Here is a 24613-nt window from a genome sequence, read left to right on the forward strand (position 1 = left end):
AACAAGTAAATAAAATAAAATATTACAATAAAATGTTGTTCAGTTATTATTCAGTTTTTAGTTAGCCTAGTTGCATGTATTATAATCACATTTTTAATGTTGTAGAGTTCATTTTCAGCAATAGTCTGTGTAAAGTCAACACCACATGCACGAGTTTTGAATTTGATGTATGAATTAAGTAAACTCATTAATTTTACACATAGTTTATAGGCCATATGTTTTATATGTTGTTGAATATCTTTGTTTTTTGATTACAAAGTGTTAATAACAATACATACATATGTGTGTGTGTGTGTGTGTGTGTGTGTGTATGTATGTATGTATACGTTTTTATAATTTCTAATTAAGATACATATCATCTTTTTTTATAATCAAAGATGGCCCAGCCTGGAGTATATGATCTCAAAATGTTTATTGGTATATATCTTGCAAATAACATTATATGAACTTAAAAAAGGGGGAAGGGGGGAGTCAACAAAGTCAATAGAGAAAATAAAATAAACACATCTGGGAAAGGCACAGTTTACCTGAATTCACCCTATAATTTTAAGTATACATCTTTTTAGTTAAATAAAGTATATAAATAGCACAATTTAATAAACTTTGTTTTTGTAACGGTTGTTTTGTTTTATAATTGTTTGCTTACATTTTGTCAGGCTATTTACTGGTAGGTTCTGCCAACTTATTTCTAATAGCAAAAGTTGGCTTGTGCTTGTTGAAAATGTTACAATGTTTACAAGAGACAGACAGACAGACAGACAGCAGCGCTCACGTGCTCTCAGTCTGGCACGTGCCGCTTAGTAAATGACACGATCACAACAAACAGGAGCGCGTGCCTGACCTTAGTGACCTTGCGACGACCTCGGTCAAGTGAGGGCCAGGTGTTCAGTGCCCCAGACAGACCGCATTCCTGTCTGGAGTCTGCTATAAATAGCTCGGGGTGATGATGGGTGACACACACCTTCCTCAAACCGGACATGATGCAGTCCTCCTCTTTGACCGAGCGCGAGAAGAGCATCCCCGCAGCCGACGGCTGTTTCCTGATGTGGCGGGACTACATGGACCTCCGCAGGACCCTGTCGCAGCTGCTGCAGCATCGCGACGGAGCACAAGCCGCGGATGTCCACGGGACGCACGCGGAGGGTTTCATGAGAGCCGGCTCCAGCAGCAGCGTCTCCAGCACCTCTGCCTCCTCCAGCCGCGACCTGCGGACCCCGCGGGACTCCTGCGGATTCTGCCGACAAAACGGAGAGACGCCGGTGGTGTACATGAGTCACAGACTGAAAGCCCGAGACGGCCGGATCCTCTGTCCGATCCTGAGGAGCTATGTGTGTCCGTTCTGCTCCGCCACCGGAGACTGGGCGCACACCCGCCACTACTGTCCGCGGAGAAACACACCGAAGACCGGCGACGCCTGAGCCAATGGACTCGGTCAACACCGTGCGTCTGTGTTCGACGTCTGTTGTGAAAATGTGTTAAAAAACAAAAAAAGTTGTTTACATGTTTATGGTTGAAACGTGTTTTTATGCTTCATTTCAAAATAAAAATATTTTTCTAGTGCATCAAAAACTTTTGATTTTGTTTTGTTATTTGAATTTAATTTAAATTCTTCGTTGATATGGTTTGGCATTGAGTCATCTAATAATAATTTGTCCAAATCAATAACTACTTAATCCAAATGTGATGCATGAATGAAAAAACACCAAATCAACAACTGCTGAATGTAAAATAGTACAATTTTAGGTTTTCAAATGTTACAAATACAGGCTTCAGTTTAATATCTGATGTAAATAAACACGTTACTTTACAATTGCATCAGTTTAAGAAAAGAATTGACCATATGTTTAACAAGTTAAAGAAAGCTTTTTCAGGTACTTGGATAATTGACTTCTTTGATTTTGAGAGTTTTACTACTATTAAAGAAGGAAATGGTACTCTCTGAAGTACTGTAGTTTTTTTAAATGATAATAATTTGGCCATGCTGTTTGTCCCGTAGGTGGTGCTATACGGTGTGTTATGCTCCACACAAACCAGAGAAGAAGAAGAGCACGTGGCAGTGGTGCGGGAAACATAAACACGGGGAATAGCTCTAGATTCAGCAGATATCGGGTCAGTTGATGCTTTTAGAAGCTACTTTGATAGATACGATGTCTAGATTGGTTGGTTTTCAGGTAGTTTACAGATATATTTATTAGACAAAGTCAAATATAAACACTTTCTCAGCATTACTGAGCAATTATTAATTAGGCTGTTTTCTAGTAGTTTTCTTTACTTTGTAATTAACTCCACATTTATATATATATATATGTAAAGATACTAAAGACAAATCATAACGTACTGATATAATTACAGATCCCCAAGTTTAAAATCATGTGCTGTAATTCTTATGTAAAGATATCTGAATCGTGTGTGTTTAGTTTTCAGGTGCATTATGGGCTCATCTTTGCTTTCTGTTGCTGAGCAGCTTTTGAAAGATCTTCAGAGAACTTACTCGGAGACAAACCAGAGTAAGTTTGCAGGATTGCCCTAAACAGGATTATTGCTGTGCCCCCTCCCTCAAATATTATGGAAGTAAAAAAAAAACAACTACTATAGGGGTCAAAATAGAACTTTAATAAAATATAAAAGTAAATAAATTGTAATTAAATGTATTTATTAATTTATTTACAAATTACAATTGTAGCTCTAGACAGTTACCTATGGCTATTATTTTATTAATAGTGTTGTCTGATTGATTTTATGGTCTCAAGAATTCAAAAATCAAGCAAAAGAAAATTAAGTAGTTTTACTATGATAAAACCATGGTACATTTTGTAAGGGTTGTGATGTCCATGTGTTTTTTGTTGAAGAAATTATAGAGGCTGTGTCATCGCAAAAAGGTGGCCAAAAATGAAAGATTACGTGGATATTTGAGTGAAATATTTGGTCAATAGGCCTATTCAACAAGGATATGTTCGTCCTGTAAGTGTAACAACAGCAATTATCAGGCCTTTGGCTCCTTTTACAGGCATTTATAACATGTAATGTTGAGAAAAAAAAATTGTAATGCTTTTACTGGTTATAATGGGCCTTGTATTGGTTTTAATGGAAGCATAATGAACCCTGTTGGTCTTTGCTGGTAATTGGTGCATTGCTAATAAATCCTAATGGAATATATCCCAAAACACACTACAGAAGAAAACCATTGTTTTTTAATGGTTAAACGTTGATGGTTTATGATGTTTGTAATGGTATTTGAGATTCATTTGTGATGGTATTAGAATTTTACGTGATGGTTCTTTTGTTTTTATTGTTTTGTTTAGTTTTTTTTCTATTGTTTTTTTCAGCATTGTTTTTATATAATGCATTTTAAGACATTTTAAAGACTGTTGTTGGCTTAGTTTTGTTTTTATAACCACAAAAAAAATATTATTTTATTATCTTAATATTTCTTGTCATTTGAAGAAACACAATTGATTGATTTGGTTAATTTGCAGTTACCATGGCTGCAAGAACCATGATTTTTTTTTTCTTTTTTATATTCGTGGCTAAAACCATGGCTTTCGTATAAGTGAACATGGAATCTCGGAGAGATTATTAGATGTGTTGGTGGGGGTGAAATTATTGCCGACATTAAAACACATTATTAACCTCAACAGTGTCACTTGCAGGTAGGCTACATTCGTAAAATCATAATCCTGTGAAACGTTTTTGGGTGTTTGGGTATTGTCAACACCCAAAAACGTTTCACAGGATTATGATTTTACGAATGTAGCCTACCTGCAAGTGATGCACAGGCTTCGTTTTCATCTTTTTTTATTTTTGTTTTTTTTTTCTCTGCACCGGATTTCTGATGTCTTTTCACTTGCATAGTTGTCCATTAATTATGATCATTTGCATTCAGCCGCAAACATGAGGTGCGAGCGGGCGCGGATGGAGGAATGGCGCGCCACGTTTTTTTTTTTTTTTTTTTTTTTTTTGAGCAACTGGGATGGTGCCCCCCTGGGAGTTGGTGCCCTACACAAACTGCGTGCTCTGCGTATAGGGAGCGGCGGTACTGTAAGTTTGAAACGCACACACTCGCTGATGTCTTGTCAGCTGGATGAAGCTATCGGGGGATGAAACATTGAGTAACATTTGCGGCTGAAATGCAGAAAAACTACTAGTCATCCTGCGGTTATCTCATCAGTCTTCACAGACAAACTCACACTGTACAATGGGCTCCAGAAATCTCCGATCACTTGTGAAAATGTGCATATATTGTGCAAATGATAGAACTATTTCTTTTCTAGTTTTAATGTTAGAGATATTTGGCTTCAATAAAGTCAAGCATGAATTTGTATAGTATGCTGTACACTGTAAAAAAAAAAAAGAAGTTGAGCCAACTTAAAATTTTAAGGCAACCCGCTTCAGCAGATTTTTGAGTTTTCTCAACTTGTTGTTTTAAGTTTATACAACAAAAAGTTGAGAATCTCCTACATAAGTTGAGAGAACTCAAAAATCTGCTGAAGCTGGTTGCCTTAATTTTAAGTTGGCTCAACTTTTTTTTTTTTTTTTTTTTTTTTTTTTTTTAACAACGTAGGGTTAGTATTTGGTCTGATACTGATATATGTATATTGTGCTTCAGTGGAAGAAAGAACAATTTGACCTCATCAAACATCATAACCTCTTTTTTTTTAGTTTCTGAAACTTGTTTATTTCTGGGTTAAAGATTTTCAATGTGTTCTCAGACATTTGGACTCCACGTGTCTCATTCAAACATTTGAACAACAGATATTTAGTGAATAACAGTTTCATTGATTCTCAGGTAAATTTCAGAATAGATAGTAACTCTGTACAGAATCAACATTTTACCCTATTAACAAACCCATCCCAAACTAGTCCCCAACTATGCCTTTAAAGGTCACAGCGTGGCTATAATTAAATACAATCAAAACATCCTTCAGTATATAATAATGATAAAACAAAATATATATATATATATATATAATTCTGTAAAATAAAATGAATAAATGAAACCCATTCTTATATCGCATTTACACTGGCACAATCAGCATGTTTCTCGCACACAGATATTACTGTCCCATTTCCAAATAGGTTAAGTACTTGGACTATTTTTGTGGTATAGGTTTAGCTTGTCCGTCTGCTTATAATACTTTTTTACAACAGACATTTGATCAACATTTTAAAAGAGTTTAGGCTTATCAATAAAAACTGCATGTGTGGAAGTGAACTGTAAAGTCAGTGAAGACATGACAGTAGAAATGGATGCAATGTTTATTACTGACACCAGATGTCACTAATACCAGTTGCATGTATTTTTCTCTCCACTGCTGCAGTGTTTGATTGCTTAAACAGACAACACCATCCTGTGGAGTGGTGTTCAAGTTTCTTATGGTGTTGAGGTTGCCTTTTTCATAGGGTTTGAATTATAGAGATTTATGTTCATATTTTTTCCTATAGCATCATGTTCCTCGGAGCCTACTGCCTTATGAGATGTTCAGTTGTCCAAAGCCTTGCATCAAATAATTGTTAAAATGTCAATATATTCATTGAAATCCTTATATGTGCAGACAAGACTTAATTCAGAACATCTGGATAAGGGTAATGACATTATTCTGTTGGAATTTTGATGTCAAACGACGCCAGAGAGAAATATCTAGGGAGTAATGATAGCTGTAGTGTTTTTGAGATTGAGATGTCGTTTCAATTTGTGCTTGTTTGGGTCTTTCTCCAGAGAAACATGGTGACCACAATATACAACCAAAATAGGCTGTTTTGCATGACTTATAATTGGTTATTGTTGTTATTATGTTAACGTATTTAATTTAAAGTAGTTAATTTTTCCCAGATGTTGTTTCGTGTACTTGTATGTTGCATTTGTGCAATAAAAACATGCTTTAGCTTTTACATTTTTCAGTTTTATAAAACACTATTAACTAATATTATCTCTCTTTCTTACAGTACCGGATGACCTACTAATAGCGTAAGTATTTCCCCCCCATCTCCTCCTCCTTAAGTAACATTTACCATACTGTGAGATTTGGCCTTGAACTACAGACTGGTAAATATTTTGAATACTCTTGACCTGAAGTTGAGGGTCAGTTATTGCAGAGATGTGTGTTATTGCCACTGAACACTGTACAGAAACCAGCACTTACCTCTTAACTGCAAGATGTACTCAACACAGGCTTTATCAAGCACATGTATGCCTTTATCCATCGCTCTCTTTCTAAATGTCATTGACTAAATAAATCATGATGTTAAAAGTGTCCTCAAACCTGCAATGACAGTCATCAGGCTGCCATTGAAGGAAGCACTAAGCCACAGTAATTACTCTACTCTGGGAATCACATTCTTTCATAAATGGCTGTTCACATCACTGGTCAGCACTTTTTGCTTTATTGTGCAATTGATTGTGGTTCCAGTGTCATCATCGCGTCATGTGTTCGCTTGGGTCTGCTTCTCTCTGAGACATTATTTGAATGTGGCTGGATGACTTTCAGATGAGACCACTTTAGAATGTATTGCTATAGACTTGACGTCAAGACCAGATTGACTCACAAGTGACATTGTTTTTGAGTTTTATATTAAGACAGGAAACGGCGCTTGCTTTTGGATTAAAAGTGAGCGCTGAGGTTTGTTGCCCCTCAGCTTCCTGTGTACATGTCACTATCTTACCTTATCTAGCATGGTTTCCTGTACCTACAGTTAAAGGAAATGGTTCAATGCTCACTCTCAGGTCTTCAGAAATGCAGTTTTTTTTTTTCTTCATCAGAACAGATTTTGGTTACACTTTATTTTGATACTCCACTTTAGACATTCTACTTACTATAAGTAACTTTGTAACTACATGTCAACTAATTCTCATTAATTTGCAACTACATATCTACTAGCTCTCTGAGTAGATTGTTAGGGTAGGTTTAGGGTTAGTAGAATAATTTGACATATACTTGCAAAGTTTCTAATAGTCAGTATGTTGTATGTTGTGGACCCATCAAAATAAAGTGTTAGCAGATATTAAGCAGACAGTCTACTAATACTCTAATAACTGCTAGTTGACATGTAGTTGCAAAGTTACTTACTGTTAGTAGAATGTCTAAAGTGGACTATCGAAATAGTGTTAACCAAATTTTTAGAAATTCAGCATTACATGACTTGCCCACCAATGGATCCTCTGCAGTGAATGGGTGCCGTCAGAAATTAGAAGTTCAAACAGCTGATAAACCATTAGTAATTAATGAATGTCTTGTGAAGTAAAAAGTTGCTTGTTTGTAATAAATCCGTCATTAAGATGTTTTTAACTTCAAACCATCCTCTATCTATATAATATCGCTTTTTACAGTGAAAAAAGATAACTCGTCTGAATCAGGAGAGAAATACGCACACAAGTGAAAACAGTTCTAAACAAATACTGTATGTTGGTAGATTTTGATGTAATAGGACAGCAGGGGATGGACTTTTTACACAGAAATTTTCCTGTGACTCTCATTTTATTCTATTTTACAGATTAAGGTTTGTGTTTGGCCAGTGTGCTCTTCAGGCATTGGACCTGGTGGACCAGCGCTCCGTCACATGTGTGTCATCACCTAGTGGTCGAAAGGCATTTCAGGTAGGAGTGAATGAATGTCTCAAATCAATTTTTTCCACACAGCCACTGAACAAAAATTATTTTAATCATGTTTGGCTGTTATGAATGATGTACAGACATTTCTGCAACCAAAATATTCAGGCAGAATCTTCAAATTCTTAGTTTCGGCCTGATTAGTTTTGGAGGGATGAAATCATTGACCAAAACACATTTTGACTGTGTCAGCAAGCATCCCACACAACATAGAAAAGCTACAACAGATGAAATGATGCTTACATAGCAGTATGTCAAATTCTCCAAATATGGAGAATTGGCTTATTGTTAAAGAACTTTACTACAACTGCTTTATCACCTGTGACATAATTGCTTTGTGATCTCATTATTTTCAACATTTCAAACATTATGGTAAGTCGATGATGCAACATAGTCCTATGATTATTCACAAGACTGCATGTTGCTATCTTGTCGTTAGATGCTTCTCCTAACTATTCACAAAAGCACATTTTGCTGTCATGGATTGCTAGTGTTTGTTTTCGCTTTGCCACAGTATCTGCATGGCATTAATTCTTTCCCATCGATCCAATGAGTCTCCAACACAAATGCGGCGTTTAGAGTTTCTTGATTTGAACACTGCAAAATAATCTCAAAAGGTACTGAAAATGTATTTGTCTTTAATCATTAAATTATAACTTTTGCCGGATATGTATTTGTATAATGTACAGTGGAAAGACATGGATGCTTTTAACTCCGTAAGAGCTAAATAAAACTGACTGGATCAGAAGGTTTTGTTGTGGTTTCTGTCTGCCCTCCTCCCTCTCCACTCCTCAGTTTACCACGGCCACTTTTGGAGCATTTTTCAAACCTGCGGTGACAACAAACCAGTGCTGAAATTGGCAGTTTTGTAACCCTTTAAAGAGTTCATATATGATGTGTTAGTCAGAGTGACCTAAATCGCCTCTGTTTATGACCAGTCAGTCCCTGAAAATGTCCACACTACGTCTACAGTCAGACGTATCAACACCACGCACAGTGAACTCATCATGTACTCTCAGTCCCAGAGTGTCTAGAATGGTCAGCCAATGTCCAGGAGGGAGAAGGTGGGTGGAAAAGCCTCGGTTTCCCCATAATTCCTCACATGACTGACCGTAGATCTCAGCATATGTCTGTTACACTGGGTTAAGTTTCCGTAAAACGCCAACGAGGAGACCGAACAGACAAAGAGCAAATAAAAAGCAAACATTACCAGATAAAAGTATAGTAATAAAAGTTAATAGCCCTTTTTATGTCCTGCTGTGATTCATCTTTAGATAGTCATTGATGTCTGTGTGCATTTATCATCGCTATTTGTCATTGGTAATTCTAGGCTCAATTGTCTTTTTTTTTTTTTTTTTTTTTTTACAGTGATGTAGTTCCTGTAATTGCATTTTTAGGTATTTTCCAGGACTCTTTTCTGTTCTTGTTCAATAAAGTGATGGAAAAAAAGTTTTTGTTTTTTTTTCCCCCTTCAGTTTTTCTTTTCAAATTCTCATTGAGTCTGAGATTTGCAGAGCTTATGTGTATCGCACACATGCAGCTTTTCTTTTCTGTTTTACTGCTAAACCAGACACTCAAACAGAGAGGGACATGGCCCTACTTGACCACAGGATGTTTTTATCTAAAACAATAATATTTTGAGATTTGAGAGCTCTGAAATGGAAGGCTATGTGATGTACTACCTTGCGGTGACTTCTTATTTCAGTCACATAAATATATCCTTCTTTGATTGAAGGAAGGTCACTCTTTGAAAATCTATTATGTTTTGTACTTTCCATATTTGTAATGCACTGAAATCAGTTTTTACCTGAACACCATAAGCACAGCTTGATTTTTTTTTTTTTTTTGATTTAGCTGAAAATTTAAAGTAAAGTTTCCTTAAATTGGGGTCAGTTGGGGTCTGTGCTGTGTCTGTACTGGTGTTGTGTTCTTGGGTAGTAAATTAAGCAAGACATAGTAAAGGTCTTCGGCAAGGAGCTGCCTCTCAATATTTCAGTTGTACAAATTTGACATCTTTCTACTGTAGCATACTTTTTGGTCACGGGTGGAGTGTGTCTACACTTCTTACACATTTACCTGTTGTAGCTTATCAATGTTGTGTGCACAAACACTAGCAAAACACTAGCATCTATTTTTGGATAATGATTTGGGCCTTCCAAAACTATTTTGAACAAATTATTATTTGTTATTATTATTTGATCTTCAGTAGCCAAATTTTGGTGCTTCTCTATATGTCAAATTCTGAGTTCTCTGCAAAAAGTAGTATTATATAATAATGAGAATGGAATATAGCAACATTATGAACTTTTTATTTTATTTTTTTCATGTTCATCATGTTATGGCAAATTCAGTCACTGTTATGCAATATAACATTATTATTTTTTTATCATTAGTGTGTAGATGTGGCACGGTTGTTTTTAGGGCGATTAGAATATTTCCTGCATGTTGGAATGATGAGTGGTTTTATGTAGATCATTGAAATGATGTTGTGGATAAATGTAGCTGTTGGAATACTGTGCTGTGCAGAGATTAGTGCTTCTGTAGTCTACATGCCCTGAGGTGCTAAATTGTTCCGATCACGTTCCCCACTCTAAATTGGATTTTTTCAATAGCATCTTTAGTTCTGGAGCTCATTCATACTGAACGCAAAGGTGAATGTGAATTTTTGTTCTGCAATATATGTGATTTAATATTTGATAAACACTTCACAGTGTTTGGTCTTCTAGTCAAGAGGAACAGTATAAATGCAGGGATATTCAGGCCCACAGTAATCTGTATAAGGCACCGCAGGTTCTACGCATCATCCATAAATATTTAGTCTAACCTGTTTATATTTTCAGCGCACTTCAGAGTGTGTCACAACCAGATCTGTTTTCCATGGTTAAAGTTTCCTCTGAAATCAGCACAGGAAATGTGGAAAGAAGTCCATAGATTCCTCTCGGGTCCTGGGGTTGCGTGTTGGCGAGTAAGTTTGTGTACGTGTGCAGACCACATGCAGAAATCCGGCGGCATTGCTGCAGCAGGCGTTCTCTGGTGGCTCGTCCTTCAGTTGTAGGAAATGTTTCCGGTTGGTCCAGTTGCCAATATCCTGTCAGTCAGCCCCTCTCTGGGGAAAGAAGCTTTATTAATATGTCATTGTGATTGTCATACTGTATTAAGATCAGCTGTGCTTAATATCGTCCTGCCCTGGGGCTGCTGTCCAGCTGTCGTAGCGTTCTCACTGACCTTCACTTACCATCTTTATTGAGTCCTGACCTACAGTAGCATGGGTGGAGTCAAGAAATAACACGGACATAGATGTTTGCCTGACAGCATGAGGTAGTTTTACTGTTGGTAGAAATCTCAAGACACTTTCACTGCTGAAATGCACTTAAAAATAGAGCTGTTTGAGCGACCTGTTGAGGAAGGGGCATGTTTGGGAAAACATTTTACACTATATGCTATTTTTGTAATTCTGTTATGGGACGCTAGAACAGTAGGACAGAAATTACACATCTTCACTCCTGTGTACACGAGAGCATGAACTGATAACAGAAGTAAGGAGAAACAAATATTATATAAGTGAAAACATAATTAGATTTGATGCAGTGATTTCTTGTCCTTTTTCTTCTTTGTAGATTATTAGGTGGATTATTATTTTTGACTTTTACCAATATTTTAATGTAAAAGTTAACTTTATCATGAAATACATGCAAAAAAAATACACAATTTTGGGGTCAGTAGATTTTTTTTAATGTCTTTAAAATAAAAGTCTCTTAAGCTCACCAAGCCTACATTTATTTGTAGAACAGTAATATTGTAAAATATTAGTTTTAAATAACTTTTCTATATTAATGTACAGCAGCCATCAGAAATCATTCTAATAAACTGATTTGGTGATCAAGGAATAGTTGAAAACTGCTCAAATATATAAATTAAACAAATATAATTTATTATATATATATATATATATATATATATATATATATATATATATATATATATATATATATATAGTGAAAACTATATTTCAGGGTACTTTGTTCAAATAAATAGCATTTATTTGAAACAGAATTTGTAGCAATGTTATAACAATGTAAGAGTCTGTACTATTGTTTTTGATTAGTTTAATACATCCTTGTTAAAATGATTTATTTCTTAAGTTGTAATATTTTACATATGTTTTCCATTATTTCAATTCAAAATTCTTTTGTTCTTGCAAAAAATATTTTCACACTAAAATGTTTTCTATGTATATTTTCACTGTATATGGCAATTTAAATTATAGTTTACCAGTTGGCATTTTTATATTTTAATTTATGTTATTCTTTTTTTAAAGTTCTGGACTTTTTTTAAAGATTTATTTATGGGCTTTTTATGCCTTTAATTGGACAGGACATTGTAGAGTAGACAGGAAATCTTTGGGTGAAGAGAGAGGGGAACAGGATCGGCAAAGGACCATGAGCTGGGATTTGAACTCAGGTCACCGTGAGCGCAGTATGTTGACGCACTAACCGCAAGGCTATTGGTGCCGACAAAATTCTGGGCATTTTACTGTGAAATGAAAAATCTTGTTTACATGTGACACTTTGCCTCTGATTTTGACTTTCTGCTAACCTGCAAGGGCATGTAAACAGGACATGGGCAGCTTCTCTCTAATGGTGAAAGTCTCTTCCTCTGTGTAATGTTGACTCACATTGGCATCAGCAGATCAGTGCAGGCTGTTGTGATAATGCTTCACTGACACTAATGACTCTTCTGGCCTTTGTGTCGCTGGGAAATAATGCCTAGTGTTTGTCACACCAGCTGCTTTACCAGCCTGTGCCAATCCTCGTTGTGCCTTAATAAGGTGGGATGTTTTACTGTATGTTTTACTTTCCACTGCCAACTATGGAAAGAATGCAGGTAGTTTGATGGATGTTGGCATTTTTAAAATGTTATTATTGTTTGTTGGAAGCAAAATTGTTAGTTGATATTACATGTTAAAATAAGTTAATGCTTTAGTCATAAGAAATGCTCATGAAATTACACAAGACTTTAAAATCTTCTGTTGTGCAAAGACACCGCATAGTGAGGTCTGTAAATGTCAAGTTTGAGCAAGACTGTGCTTGCCTGCACTGTCATACCAATTTTTTGTGTTGTGTAAAACACCCAAGAGGCTCGGACTAGGCTGGCAGTGCCTTCAAATCAATGGAGGCACTCGTGAAACCAACATAATCAAAATAACCATGTTTACTTTCTTAATGTGTGTTCTTATTGCGATTTATCTCCCATGCAGCGCTTATCAACAGGCTGTCAGGCGTCTTGCATTTAAACACATTTGATGCTTGGAAAAGGGGAAGAGAAGCATCCATGGGATGTCAGCGTGAAATTAAAAGCTTGCCATATTGTGAACAATTTGATGCGTATTATTCCAGAGGTTAAAAAAAGTGTTTATAATTTTTAATCAAAATGTAATTACCTGCTCCACCTCTGGAACATCCTTTCTTTTTCGGCTGACTTCATGCATCACTTTTACTTCCACTCTTCCCCTCCTATGCACCCGACTTCATTCTTGCAACAGCCTCTTTTCACAATACATTCTATACCAGACTGATAAAATCCCATCCTACATTTTTTCATGTTTTGCACATCACATGTGCGTAAATGGGCTGCAGATAACATTTTTCATGTTGACTAATGCATGCTGAGATTGTTGCTGATATCTACCTGTAACATACTCACATCATCACTTGACGATCTTCTGAAAAGTGCAAAAAATTATTCAAATCGGCGTACTTGAGACTGAGATTGTGGTTAGTGGTGTGGCGAAATTCCAGGAATAAAAAAGGCAACAAAAGAAAAAGCTCTGTAATAGTTAAATGCAATTAGTTTCTTTCAGCACGTAATCTGTTTCTCTCTATTCTCACCTGCCTTTTTTCATTCACTATGTATATGATCTTCACCAGGGATTTCGGACCTTCTCATTTCATACAATCTTTTATTTCATGTTTTATGCATATCCTTACAGATAGGTAAGCATCTCCTACTCTAATCTCTTCTCCCATCTCCTCACTATATTACCCTGGGCAGTTTGAAGTGTGGGGGATATTCAAAGCTGTTTCTCAGTTTAGATAATTTCTGTGACTGTTGGTTCAGTCCTGTTGTAGAAATGTGTGAAAGGGGCACATTTTTCAAACTGTATTTAAGAGCATAAACCTTCCTCTTATTCACTGACCATCTGCAGTCCAGTTTAAACCGGTCACTATGTACTGGTGTAACACCATCTCGTGCAAATTTAAATTAAATCATTCTCAACACAAGCACGCCCACTTTCTATGTAAATCAGGCTTATTAGATTGTTTCTTATTTGCAAACTGCTTGGTGTTACCGCCCACAGAAAGCAGATGGCAAATGAAATTAATTTAACCAAGTGAAGCCTGACGTTTGAAATAATAGTTGTAAATGTGGAATAAAACATTTCAATTATACTAAAAGACCTTTTACTTGCTAAAAAAGTATAAACTATTAATCAGATAACAGAAGGCATGTTTGTACAACAGTTTTTTTTTATGCAAAGCTTTTACCATGTTGACAATTAAGAGACCTTTTTTGCATATCAAATATGATACAATAGATTATGGGGTAATAGAGATGTTGGTCTTCATTTCCTATTGATTATAAAGCAGTAATTCATCAAATGATGGAGAAAAGTGTTACGACCAGGCATGTAGTCATTAGAGAGCTCAGCGCTGTCACAGTGCTGGAGCGATGCTCTACAGTCCCAGTAAAATATGCCAGATCATGCTGTAAACTCCATAACCTATCACCCAGAACCAACCCTCAAGATGGGGCATTGCAGCGTGCAAATTGCACCATTACCTGGTTACCTGATTTATTTTTAATGTATCCTCTAGAGACTCTTATTATTTTGAAAAACTGACTGCTCATGCTGTACCCATGTTGACATGATGGGATATAAAACAGCTAAAGGAAATATGAGGCAGTTTGTTTTTTTGTGTAATCTAGATATTTTGTTGTGATTTTATGTAATGTTTTTTGGCTTATTAACAGATTTTGTTTCATAAAAATGGGAAGTAATAATAAATATATGTAGCCCATGCATACAGTATGTATCTGTTTTAAAGTAGACACATTGACTTTCCTTTGAGTAGTGAGTGGTTGACATCTCCAAGTAATATGATCTTAGACCAGCAACAAACCAACTAAGAAATCATATAAGCGTACATACTGTATACAGACCTGCCAACCTGTACGCATTTTGCGTAGCGGGCACGCATTTTGACCTCAAAGTACACCGGTGCGATTTTTGTCACTTTGAACTACGCAAAAACCTGGTGACGCCTTTTGTGCAGCACAAACCAGTCAAGCAACAGCAAAGAAAGAGCACTTCGACCAATCAGAGTGCGGGGTTCATTCCCCCTATTCATTCCCATCCCTCTAGCAAGTGGGATGATTGACAAATGCGTAACCTATCATTAAAAAGAGACTGCAAATAGACAGCAAAACAAAATCCCACTCGGTCTCGTACCTTTTTTACTCCCGCCGTCTGATTTCTTAAAAGAGGACAGTACACACGGTACTTACAACTAAGGTAAACGGGTTGGGGTGGATGTGGAAAGTTAAAAAAAAAAAAGTAAAGTCGTGACGTATTGTCAAGTATGGTGACCCATACTCGAAATTGGTGCTCTGCGTTTAACCCATCCAAGTGCACACACACAGCAGTGAGTAGTGAACAAATGCACACACACACACACACTCCGTGAACACACACCCGGAGCAGTGGGCAGCCATGCTGCAGCGCCCGGGGAGCAGTTGGGGGTTCGGTGCCTTGCTCAAGGGCACCTCAGTCGTGGTATTGAGGGTGGAGAGAGCGCTGTACATTCACTCCCCCCACCAACAATCCCTGCCGGCCGGGGACTCGAACCCGCAACCTTTCGATTACGAGTCCGACTCTCTAACCATTAGGCCACAACTTCCCCACCGAAGAATTAGGCCACGACTTCCCCACCAAATATTGAGTTGAGTTAACTTAATCCTCTGGAGTCGAAGTGATCGCATTGATATTCTAGACGAACTGTGAACAGAATAACACATTCATATTCAGCCAGATCTGCTGCGGTTTATTTGTGTTCATATAGCTCCACTCACTGAACAGCGTCCTAATATTAGGGCTTTTAGTCCAAAAAAGTGCACGTACTTGGATAAATACTGATATATTTGCACTAGAGCTTCGCCCGTGTCTAATAAACCTTTAAAAAAGTCTTACCGGAACATTCACATCTGCGTTCAGCTGCTGACAGAGCAGACAGTTACTGTGTTTGGGTAACAGCTTCACAAACAGCCTTTTCAACTACACAGTATTATTTCTGTATTACAGTCATTCATAAGTTAATAGTTCAGATATAAACACTGATGTTTATGGTAGCGATCAAAATAGACCTTTTGAAAGTTAACTGGCGCTTCAAATAAGTTTTGTGTCGATTGCATTGTTTCGCCACTAGGTGCAGGAAAGTGACTTAAAATGTATTTGTGATTAAATCAAGAGATTTGTTTAAAAACACAGATTCATCTAGTAAAGAAGCAAGTGAAGTATTTATGAGTGAGACATTAATTCATTCAAACCACTTTTTCATCATTTTAATATGAACTAAATATATTATAAATACATATTAATTTAAATGTTTAAAAATTCGTTCAAATTAAACACTTAAATAGACTGCAGCAATGGTATTTTGTTTCGTGGGAGAATCGTGATCTCTGTTTGAAATTTTGAAAAAAAAATTGTGATTCTCAATTTATCCAGAATCGTGCAGCTGTTGTATGTGACTGAGTGCAGACCTTTGGTAAATATCTAACATGAATAACGTATCCTAACACTACATAATTTTCGAGCTAGTTTGCCTATTCACCAGGCATTTAAGTTGTCAAAGAAGTGTAAAGTTATGTGCTCGGTGACAGAAAAGTGTGTGTGTTCATGCCTTGCAGCTAAAAAACAAACAAACATGACATCAGATGAGGACAGGGAGAGAGAGAGCAGCAGACCTAAAAAGAAACCAAAAAGAGTCCATGCCCCACAGCAGTTCCTCACAAAATGTCCTGATATGCTATACCCCCCCCCCCCCCCCAATCACACAAGTGGTACTCCAAAAAAATGTCAAAGGTTGGCAGGTCTGCTGTATATGCTCAAAAGCATATTTATTTTATTATTACTCCCCTTATGTATTATCCAAGCTATCAATAAGCCTTTACATCTGGAAGTTTAGTGAAATTATTATTTATGAACCTAAGAGTCCTCCACAAAATTTTTGTACTTTATATCTTGTTCAAAGTGGTCAGCCAGATTGCCACCAGCTGCTCGTTTGACTGGTCAATTCATTCAGCTTGGAAAAAATAGAATTTATATCCCATGCAAAAGGACTTTTTTTATTTTATTTTTTATAAAGAAAACCAGATTGCACTGGGCTTTCCTCCAATGAATGTCCTCCACTTGTCCCATCCCGTTACATTAGACCTCTTACCCCACACCTTTTAACATTTCACATTTTTCTATTTTTGTGACACGTCCATCCAAAACTACATTAACCTCCACCACATATTAGATTCAAGCCTGTGAATTAAACATTTCATTCCACAACTCAGACTAACTAACTTCCCACAAATCCAAAGTCAACCGGCCCTGACATCTCTTTGGTCTGACAGATTAGATACTGGCCTTTTCAAACCACTCCAAACATATCTGCCGCACTGTATCTGTTTTTGAAGAGGTCCCATGAGGGGGAAGAGAGTTAAGGGTATCGCAGTGTTCCATCCAGAGCCTATATATCATTTTTATGTTGTGTTGGAAACATATGATTGATTTATGTGTCAGTGGTCAAATGTTCTCCCAGCAGCAGAGGTCCAGAAGTCTGAAAACCAACTGAAAATCTGGGCTTCAGACTCTGAAGCAAACAAAGATTTAAAATATTTAACATTTTTATACTGCCGTTCAAAGGCAAAAGACCGTAAGTTAAATTTTTGTCAAAAATGAGTTATTGATATTTTTGGGACATTCAAGACATCCTTTATCATGTACATAAGTATCTTGAGTCCATTTCGTTGTTTTTCAGAGAAAATCAACCGTAACTTCGAAATCCCCCAGAGAAACCAAGGCAGAACACCGTATAACACCAGTTACGGCTCTTTCACTTTAAGAACGCTCAAATTAAGTATTTAGTACTTTGTTTAGCCAGCTAGTTAGAATGCAGCTAGTTAGAATGCTCTCGATGGTGCCTCTGTAGAAGGTGCAGATGATGGGGGCCGGGGCTCTGGCTCTTCTGAGTTTGCGGAGGAAGTAGAGGCACTGCTGTGCTTTCTTGGCCAGTGCTACAGTGTTGTTAGTCCAGGAGAGGTCCTCTGTGATGTGCACACCCAGGAACTTGGTGCTGCTCGCTCACTCCACAGTCGCACCATTGATGGTCAGAGGAGCATGCTGAGTACTCTCCTGAAGTCAACAACAATCTCCTTCGTCTTCTCCACATTCAGAGAGAGATTGTTGTCACTGCACCACCCGGCCAGGCGGCTCACCTCGCTCCTGTAGTTTGTCTCATCTCTGTTGCTAATGAGACCCACCACAGTCGTGTCATCTGTAAACTTAATGAAAAGGTTAGAGTTGTGTGACGGTGTGCAGTCGTGGGTCAGCAGAGTGAAGAGGAGGGGGCTCAGCACACATCCTTGGGGGGCCCCAGTGTTCAGTGTGATGGTGCTGGATGTGTTAATGCCGACCCGTACTGCCTGAGGTCTCCCCGTCAGGAAGTCCAACAGCCAGTTGCACAGAGAGGTGTTGAGCCCCAGCTGGACCAATTTGTGAGTGAGCTGTTGAGGGATGATTGTGTTGAATGCTGAACTGAAGTCTATGAACAGCATCCTGACATGAGTCTTTTTTGTCCAGATGTGTGAGGGCTGGGTGGAGGGCAGTGGCGATGGCATCATCGGTCGAGCGGTTGGACCTATATGCAAACTGGAAGGGGTACGGGGGGGGGGGGGGGAAGGCAGACTTGATGTGGTGCATGACTAGCCGTTCAAAGCACTTCATTAGAATTGGAGTGAGTGCGACTGGACGGTAGTCGTTGAAGCAGGATGGAGATGACTTCTTCGGGACTGGATTGATGGTGGTAGCTTTGAAGCATGTGGGGACAACGGCCTGATTTAGTGAGATGTTGAAAATGTCTGTGAAGACATCAGTGAATTCCACTGCACTGTCTCTCAGTACACGCCCAGGAATGTTGTCAGGACCCGGAGCTTTGCGTGCATTGATCCTGCTGAGGGATCTCCTCACACTGTCCGGGGACAGCGTCATCACTGTGAAACATTTTTGAAGGTCTGTGGTGGGGGCTTGTAGTCCGTAATGGTCTGTATCCCCTGCCACAGGCTCCGAGTGTCTCTGCTGTCACTGAAACTATGGGCTATCCTCCTGGAGTACTGTCTCTTGGCCTCTCTGATGCCGCGGGATAGGTTGGCCCTAGCTGTCTTCAGGCCCTCCTCATCTCCAGCTCTAAAGGCAGCATTCCGGGCCTTCAAAAGTCTGTAGACCTCCCCTGTCAGCCACGGCTTCTGGTTGGCCCTGACAGTGATAGACTTTGTGACCGTTACATCATCAATGCACTTGGTGATGTAGGCAGTGACAGTCTCTGAGTACTCTTGGAGGTCTGTAATGTTGTTGTGTGTGGCAGCCTGTTTAAACATATTCCAGTCAGTGGTGTCAAAACAGTCTTGAAGTGCCGCTGACGACCCTTCCGGCCACACTTGTATCTGTTTGTGTATTGGTTTGATGACTTTAACGAGCGGTCTGTATGCAGGCATTAGCATGACAGTGATGTGGTCTGAGGCTCCGAGGAGGGGGAGGGCCTTGTAAGCTCCTCTCTGGGTGGTGTAAACAAAGTCCAGAGTATTTTTTCCCCTTGTTGGAAAGTCTATGTGTTGGTGTATTTTTGGGAACACACTCTTTAAGTCTGCGTGTTTGAAATCTCCAGCCAAGATGAGAAAAGCATCTGGGTGGGCTGTCTGCTGCTCACTGGTGTGCTGGTACAGATCATTTAGTGCCTCACTCCTGTTGTTGTTGTTGGAGCTGGGAGAGATGTATACAGCAACGAGCAGTATAGCTGTATATTCCCTCGGTAGATAGAACGGCCGGCAATTAATAATCATAAACTCCACCAAGGGTGAGCAGTGTTTGCAGACCACAACGGCGTCGGGGCACCATGCATCATTGATGTAAACATAAAGCCCGCCACCGCGGATCTTACCTCCCTCGATGAGAGCTCTGTCAGCTCGATAGCATGTTAGCTGGTCGAGCTATATGGCGCAGTCCGGTACGCTGTTGTTAAGACTTCAGCTAACACACATGGAAAGCAAGAAAGAAGCTAATGGAAAGTTGAAGGTATTTTATGGAACCAGTTTGGAAATACAGCAGTTGTAAGATTTTATTTTATTTTTTTAAATATACAGTGAGGTCAATAAGTATTTGATCACCCTGTGATTTTGCAAGTTCTCTTACTTAGAAATCATGGAGGGGTCTACAATTTTCAGCATAGGTGCATTTCCACTGTGAGAGACAGAATCTAAAAATAAAAATCCGGAAATCACATTGTATGATTTTTTTAAACAATTTATTTGTGAATTACTGTGTCAAATAAGTATTTGATCACTTGCTTATCTGTCAGATTTCTGACCCTCAAAGACCTGTTATTTTGCTTTTAAATAGTCCAGCTACACTCTGCTCATGATTCTAAATTAGTAGCAACTGTTTGAGGTCGTTAGCTGTCATAAAGACACCTGTGCACCCCACAATCAGCCAAAGTCTAAGTAGCAACATGGGCAAAACCAAAGAGCTGTCAAAAGACACAAGAGACAAAATTGTAGACCTTCACAAAGCTGGAAAGGGCTACGGGGCAATTGCCAAGCAGCTTGGTGAAAAAAGAACAACTGTTGGAGCAATTGTCAGAAAATGGAAGAGGCTAATGATGACTGTCAATGTCCCTCGGACTGGGGCCCCACGGAAGATCTCTCCTCGTGGGGTATCAATGATGCTAAGAATGGTGAAGAATCAGCCCAGAACTACACGGGAGGGACTGGTCAATGCCGTGAAGAGAGCTGGGACCATTGTTTCCAAGGCTACTATCAGTAATACACTAAGACGTCATGGTTTAAAATCTTGCATCACACGGAATGTTCCCCTGCTTAAGTCAGCCCATGTCCAGGCCCGTCTGAAGTTTGCCAGGGACCATCTGGATGATCCAGAGGAGTCATGGGAGAAAGTCCTGTGGTCAGATGAGACCAAAGTAGAACTTTTTGGTCTTAACTCCATTCGCCGTGTTTGGAGGAAGAAGAATGATGAGTATCATCCCAATAATACCATACCTACTGTGAAGCATGGGGCTGGAAGCATCATGCTCTGGGGGTGTTTTTCTGCACAGGGGACAGGACGACTGCACTGTATTAAGGAGAGGATGAATGGGGCCATGTATTGACATATTGGGCAAAAACCTCCTTCCCTCAGTCAGAGCATTAAAGATGGGTCATGGCTGGGTCTTCCAACATGACAATGACCCAAAGCACACAGCCAGGAAAACCAAGTAGTGGCTCCATAAGAAGCATATCAAGGTTCTGGAGTGGCCTAGCCAGTCTCCAGACCTAAATCCAATAGAAAATCTTTGGAGGGAGCTGAAACTCCGTGTTGCTCAGCGACAGCCCCGAAACCTGACAGATCTAGAGAATGGGCCAAAATCCCTCCTGCAGTGTGTGCAAACCTGGTCAAGAACTACAGGAACCGTTTGACCTCTGTAATTAACAAAGGCTTCTGTACCAAATATTACATTTTTTTGACTCAAGTGATCAAATACTTATTTTACACAGTAATTCACAAATAAATTGTTAAAAAAAAAAATCATACAATGTGATTTCCGGATTTTTATTTTTAGATTCTGTCTCTCACAGTGGAAATGCACCTATGCTGAAAATTGTAGACCCCTCCATGATTTCTAAGTAAGAGAGCTTGCAAAATCACAGGGTGATCAAATACTTATTGACCTCACTATATATATATATATAAATAATATATATAGGCGGATGGGCTACAACAGCAGAAGACCCCACCGGGTACCACTCATCTCCACTACAAATAGGAAAAAGAGGCTACAATTTGCACGAGCTCACCAAAATTGGACGGTTGAAGACTGGAAAAATGTTGCCTGGTCTGATGAGTCTCGATTTCTGTTGAGACATTCAGATGGTAGAGTCAGAATTTGGTGTAAACAGAATGAGAACATGGATCCATCATGCCTTGTTACCACTGTGCAGGCTGGTGGTGGTGGTGTAATGGTGTGGGGGATGTTTTCTTGGCACACTTAAGGCCCCTTAGTGCCAATTGGGCATCGTTTAAATGCCACGGCCTACCTGAGCATTGTTTCTGACCATGTCCATCCCTTTATGACCACCATGTACCCATCCTCTGATGGCTACTTCCAGCAGGATAATGCACAATGTCACAAAGCTCGAATCATTTCAAATTGGTTTCTTGAACATGACAATGAGTTCACTGTACTCAAATGGCCCCCACAGTCACCAGATCTCAACCCAATAGAGCATCTTTGGGATGTGGTGGAACGGGAGCTTCGTGCCCTGGATGTGCATCCCACAAATCTCCATCAACTGCAAGATGCTATCCTATCAATATGGGTCAACATTTCTAAAGAATGCTTTCAGCACCTTGTTGAATCAATGCCACGTAGAATTAAGGCAGTTCTGAAGGCGAAAGGGGGTCAAACACAGTATTAGTATGGTGTTCCTAATAACCTTTAGGTGAGTGTGTGTATCTATCTATCTATCTATCTATCTATCTATCTATCTATCTATCTATCTATCTATCTATCTATCTATCTATCTATCTATCTATCTATCTATCTATCTATCTATCTATCTATCTATCTATCTATCTAGTCATTCTTGAGAAGTGGGACAAGACAGGGTGCAAAATTGAAAAAAACAAAACTTTGTACTCAGACAGACGAAACTACATTTATGTATCTTATATGTACTAAGCTACTGAGCTATGCTTTGATGCAACCTCCCAACTTTTCTCTTTTTTTAAACAAAATGTGCTTTTTTTTTATACCTTGGACTATGTAATATAATTTCAACTTTATCTTTAACAGCATTCAAGATGTTTTTAACATTTCAAAACACTTTCTCATGTTAGCAAACAGATTACACTTTCACATGCGACCAACAATTCCACAACAAATATAAAATATAATGAAATATTATCAAAATAGTCATCTGACGGAGGTGACAGAACTGACGGAGTTGACGCATCTGACGGTGGTGACGAAAACCTGAATTTGTAGTATTTTTAACTATCAAATGCATTGAATCAAACAATTACTGTGTTAAAACAACCACAACAGGCAGTGAGTATGTTATTGTTTATAAAGCTTTTATTCAAGAGTCACATTTAAGTATTTTGATATATTATTGGAACACAAAATCTTGGTGTGGTGACATCTGACGGTGTTGACACATTTGGCATTTCTTTCACAAAACAAATGGAGTTCATGTAGTAGCCATTTTATTTTTTCTGTTGATACTAGATGCTAATGGAACTTGCTTCAGGAGAATAAAATGATCTAAATATTTCAAATATTTTCCTCAGAAATTGGAAGATGGTGTTGAAGTATCATGGTTGTGACACATGAAATATTAACATTAGGATTTAAAATATTCTAAAACTATAATACTGACCAGTCTGACAGTGATGTAATCTGCAGAGGAGGACTGTGGCAAGGGGTCCTTTAGAGTCACAGCTGCCCCTGATATTCATTGATTTTATTACATTTGAATGAATGTCTGACGGTGTTGACAAAAAGTGGGGACAAAACTTTAAAACCTTATGAAACATGCATGTGTCACTGAAAAACAACCTTGCGTTGATATGAGATATTATTAAGTGTTGGTTTTGATAAAACAAGCTCTTTTTTATCGTTAAAAACATTTTTATCCATTTTATAGCATATGAATGATTGAACCCTTCTCTGTGGAGACACTGTTTTAGATGTAGTGAGAAGACAATAAGTGTCATAGATTTCACATAATAATGATCAAATTAAATTGAAGGGGGTAATTGTGTTAAAAAGATTCTATGATCAATCCCCATAACATTTACAATTGAAAATATTTGAAATTTTTAAACCTGATAGCAGTTACAATTGCTGGACATGTTTTGTCCCATGTTTCATATATGCCTTGTATAACTAAATAAATTATTATTTTTATTATAATTATAACTTTGCAAATATTTTCAGTTTAAAACTACAGAAAATGTTGATCAAAAAAGAAAAATAACTTTATTCTCCTTGTTTTCCAGTGAAACTGTATACAAATTTGTCAAGAGACAAGCATCCACAATCTTAAATAAGAGCACTAGTACAAAAAAAAGAAATGGAAAGAAAGTGTTCAGTACTCATAGCAGAATGACAATAAAGCTCGCTTGAACTTGAAGTAACTTGGAGATCATGTATTGCTGGAGTCTGTGATCATTTACGAGTATTTTATCAACCGAGCACAACAAATCATTTGGACCCTCCAAAAGCCTTGATCAAACCTCGCTTTTCTTCGTCTTGTATAATTAAATGTGATGCCATTCACAAAAAAGGCTAATGTAATGCGTTTTTACAGTTGGATTTTGAAAAGGTTTGAAGTTAGGACCGTTTTTAGGATATTTTTGCGAGTTAGTTGATATAACTCCAGACAAAGCTCTGATTTCTGAGAGACGTGCATAGACCCCAACACGGCTATTGATTTGCGCAAATTTTATTCATATAGGCTAGTTTACACTTATTCACTTTATACATCCAGGCCCATAGCCAGCTATGAGGTCCAGACCTCCGTAAATGTTTCATGTTCAAAAATAAAATTTGAAAACGTATGAAAAATGATTTAAAATCATGTCGCTGAATAAATTCATGTGGCTGACTCGCAGCAGCTGAGTGAACGAGC

General features: G+C 38.2%; 2 protein-coding genes across 3 annotated transcripts in view; both read left to right on the forward strand.

Annotated features, from left to right (window-relative positions):
- Positions 1-977: 977 nt before the first annotated feature.
- On the forward strand, positions 978-1418 carry LOC306870728 (nanos homolog 1-like; the record flags this gene model as incomplete). The annotated part of the gene is made up of 1 exon (XM_079418155.1): positions 978-1418. One exon carries the CDS (start codon positions 978-980, stop codon positions 1416-1418), a length of 441 nt encoding a protein of 146 aa, XP_079274281.1.
- Positions 1419-2023: 605 nt separating this feature from the next.
- Positions 2024-24613, forward strand: part of zswim7 (zinc finger, SWIM-type containing 7) — a 35102-nt gene continuing 12512 nt past the window's right edge. The window contains exons 1-4 of one of the 2 annotated variants that reach the window (XM_079419333.1): positions 2024-2109; positions 2418-2507; positions 5944-5965; positions 7489-7591. In XM_079419333.1, coding sequence (XP_079275459.1) covers positions 2432-2507; positions 5944-5965; positions 7489-7591 — 201 coding nt within the window. In that variant the 5' untranslated portion in view covers positions 2024-2109; positions 2418-2431. The remainder of the gene's footprint in view (positions 2110-2417; positions 2508-5943; positions 5966-7488; positions 7592-24613) is intronic. The other variant, XM_079419334.1, reaches the window with a different exon arrangement.

The sequence above is a fragment of the Barbus barbus genome (assembly GCF_936440315.1).
Source record: "Barbus barbus genome assembly, chromosome: 6".
In the NCBI taxonomy this organism is placed as follows: Eukaryota; Metazoa; Chordata; class Actinopteri; order Cypriniformes; family Cyprinidae; genus Barbus; species Barbus barbus.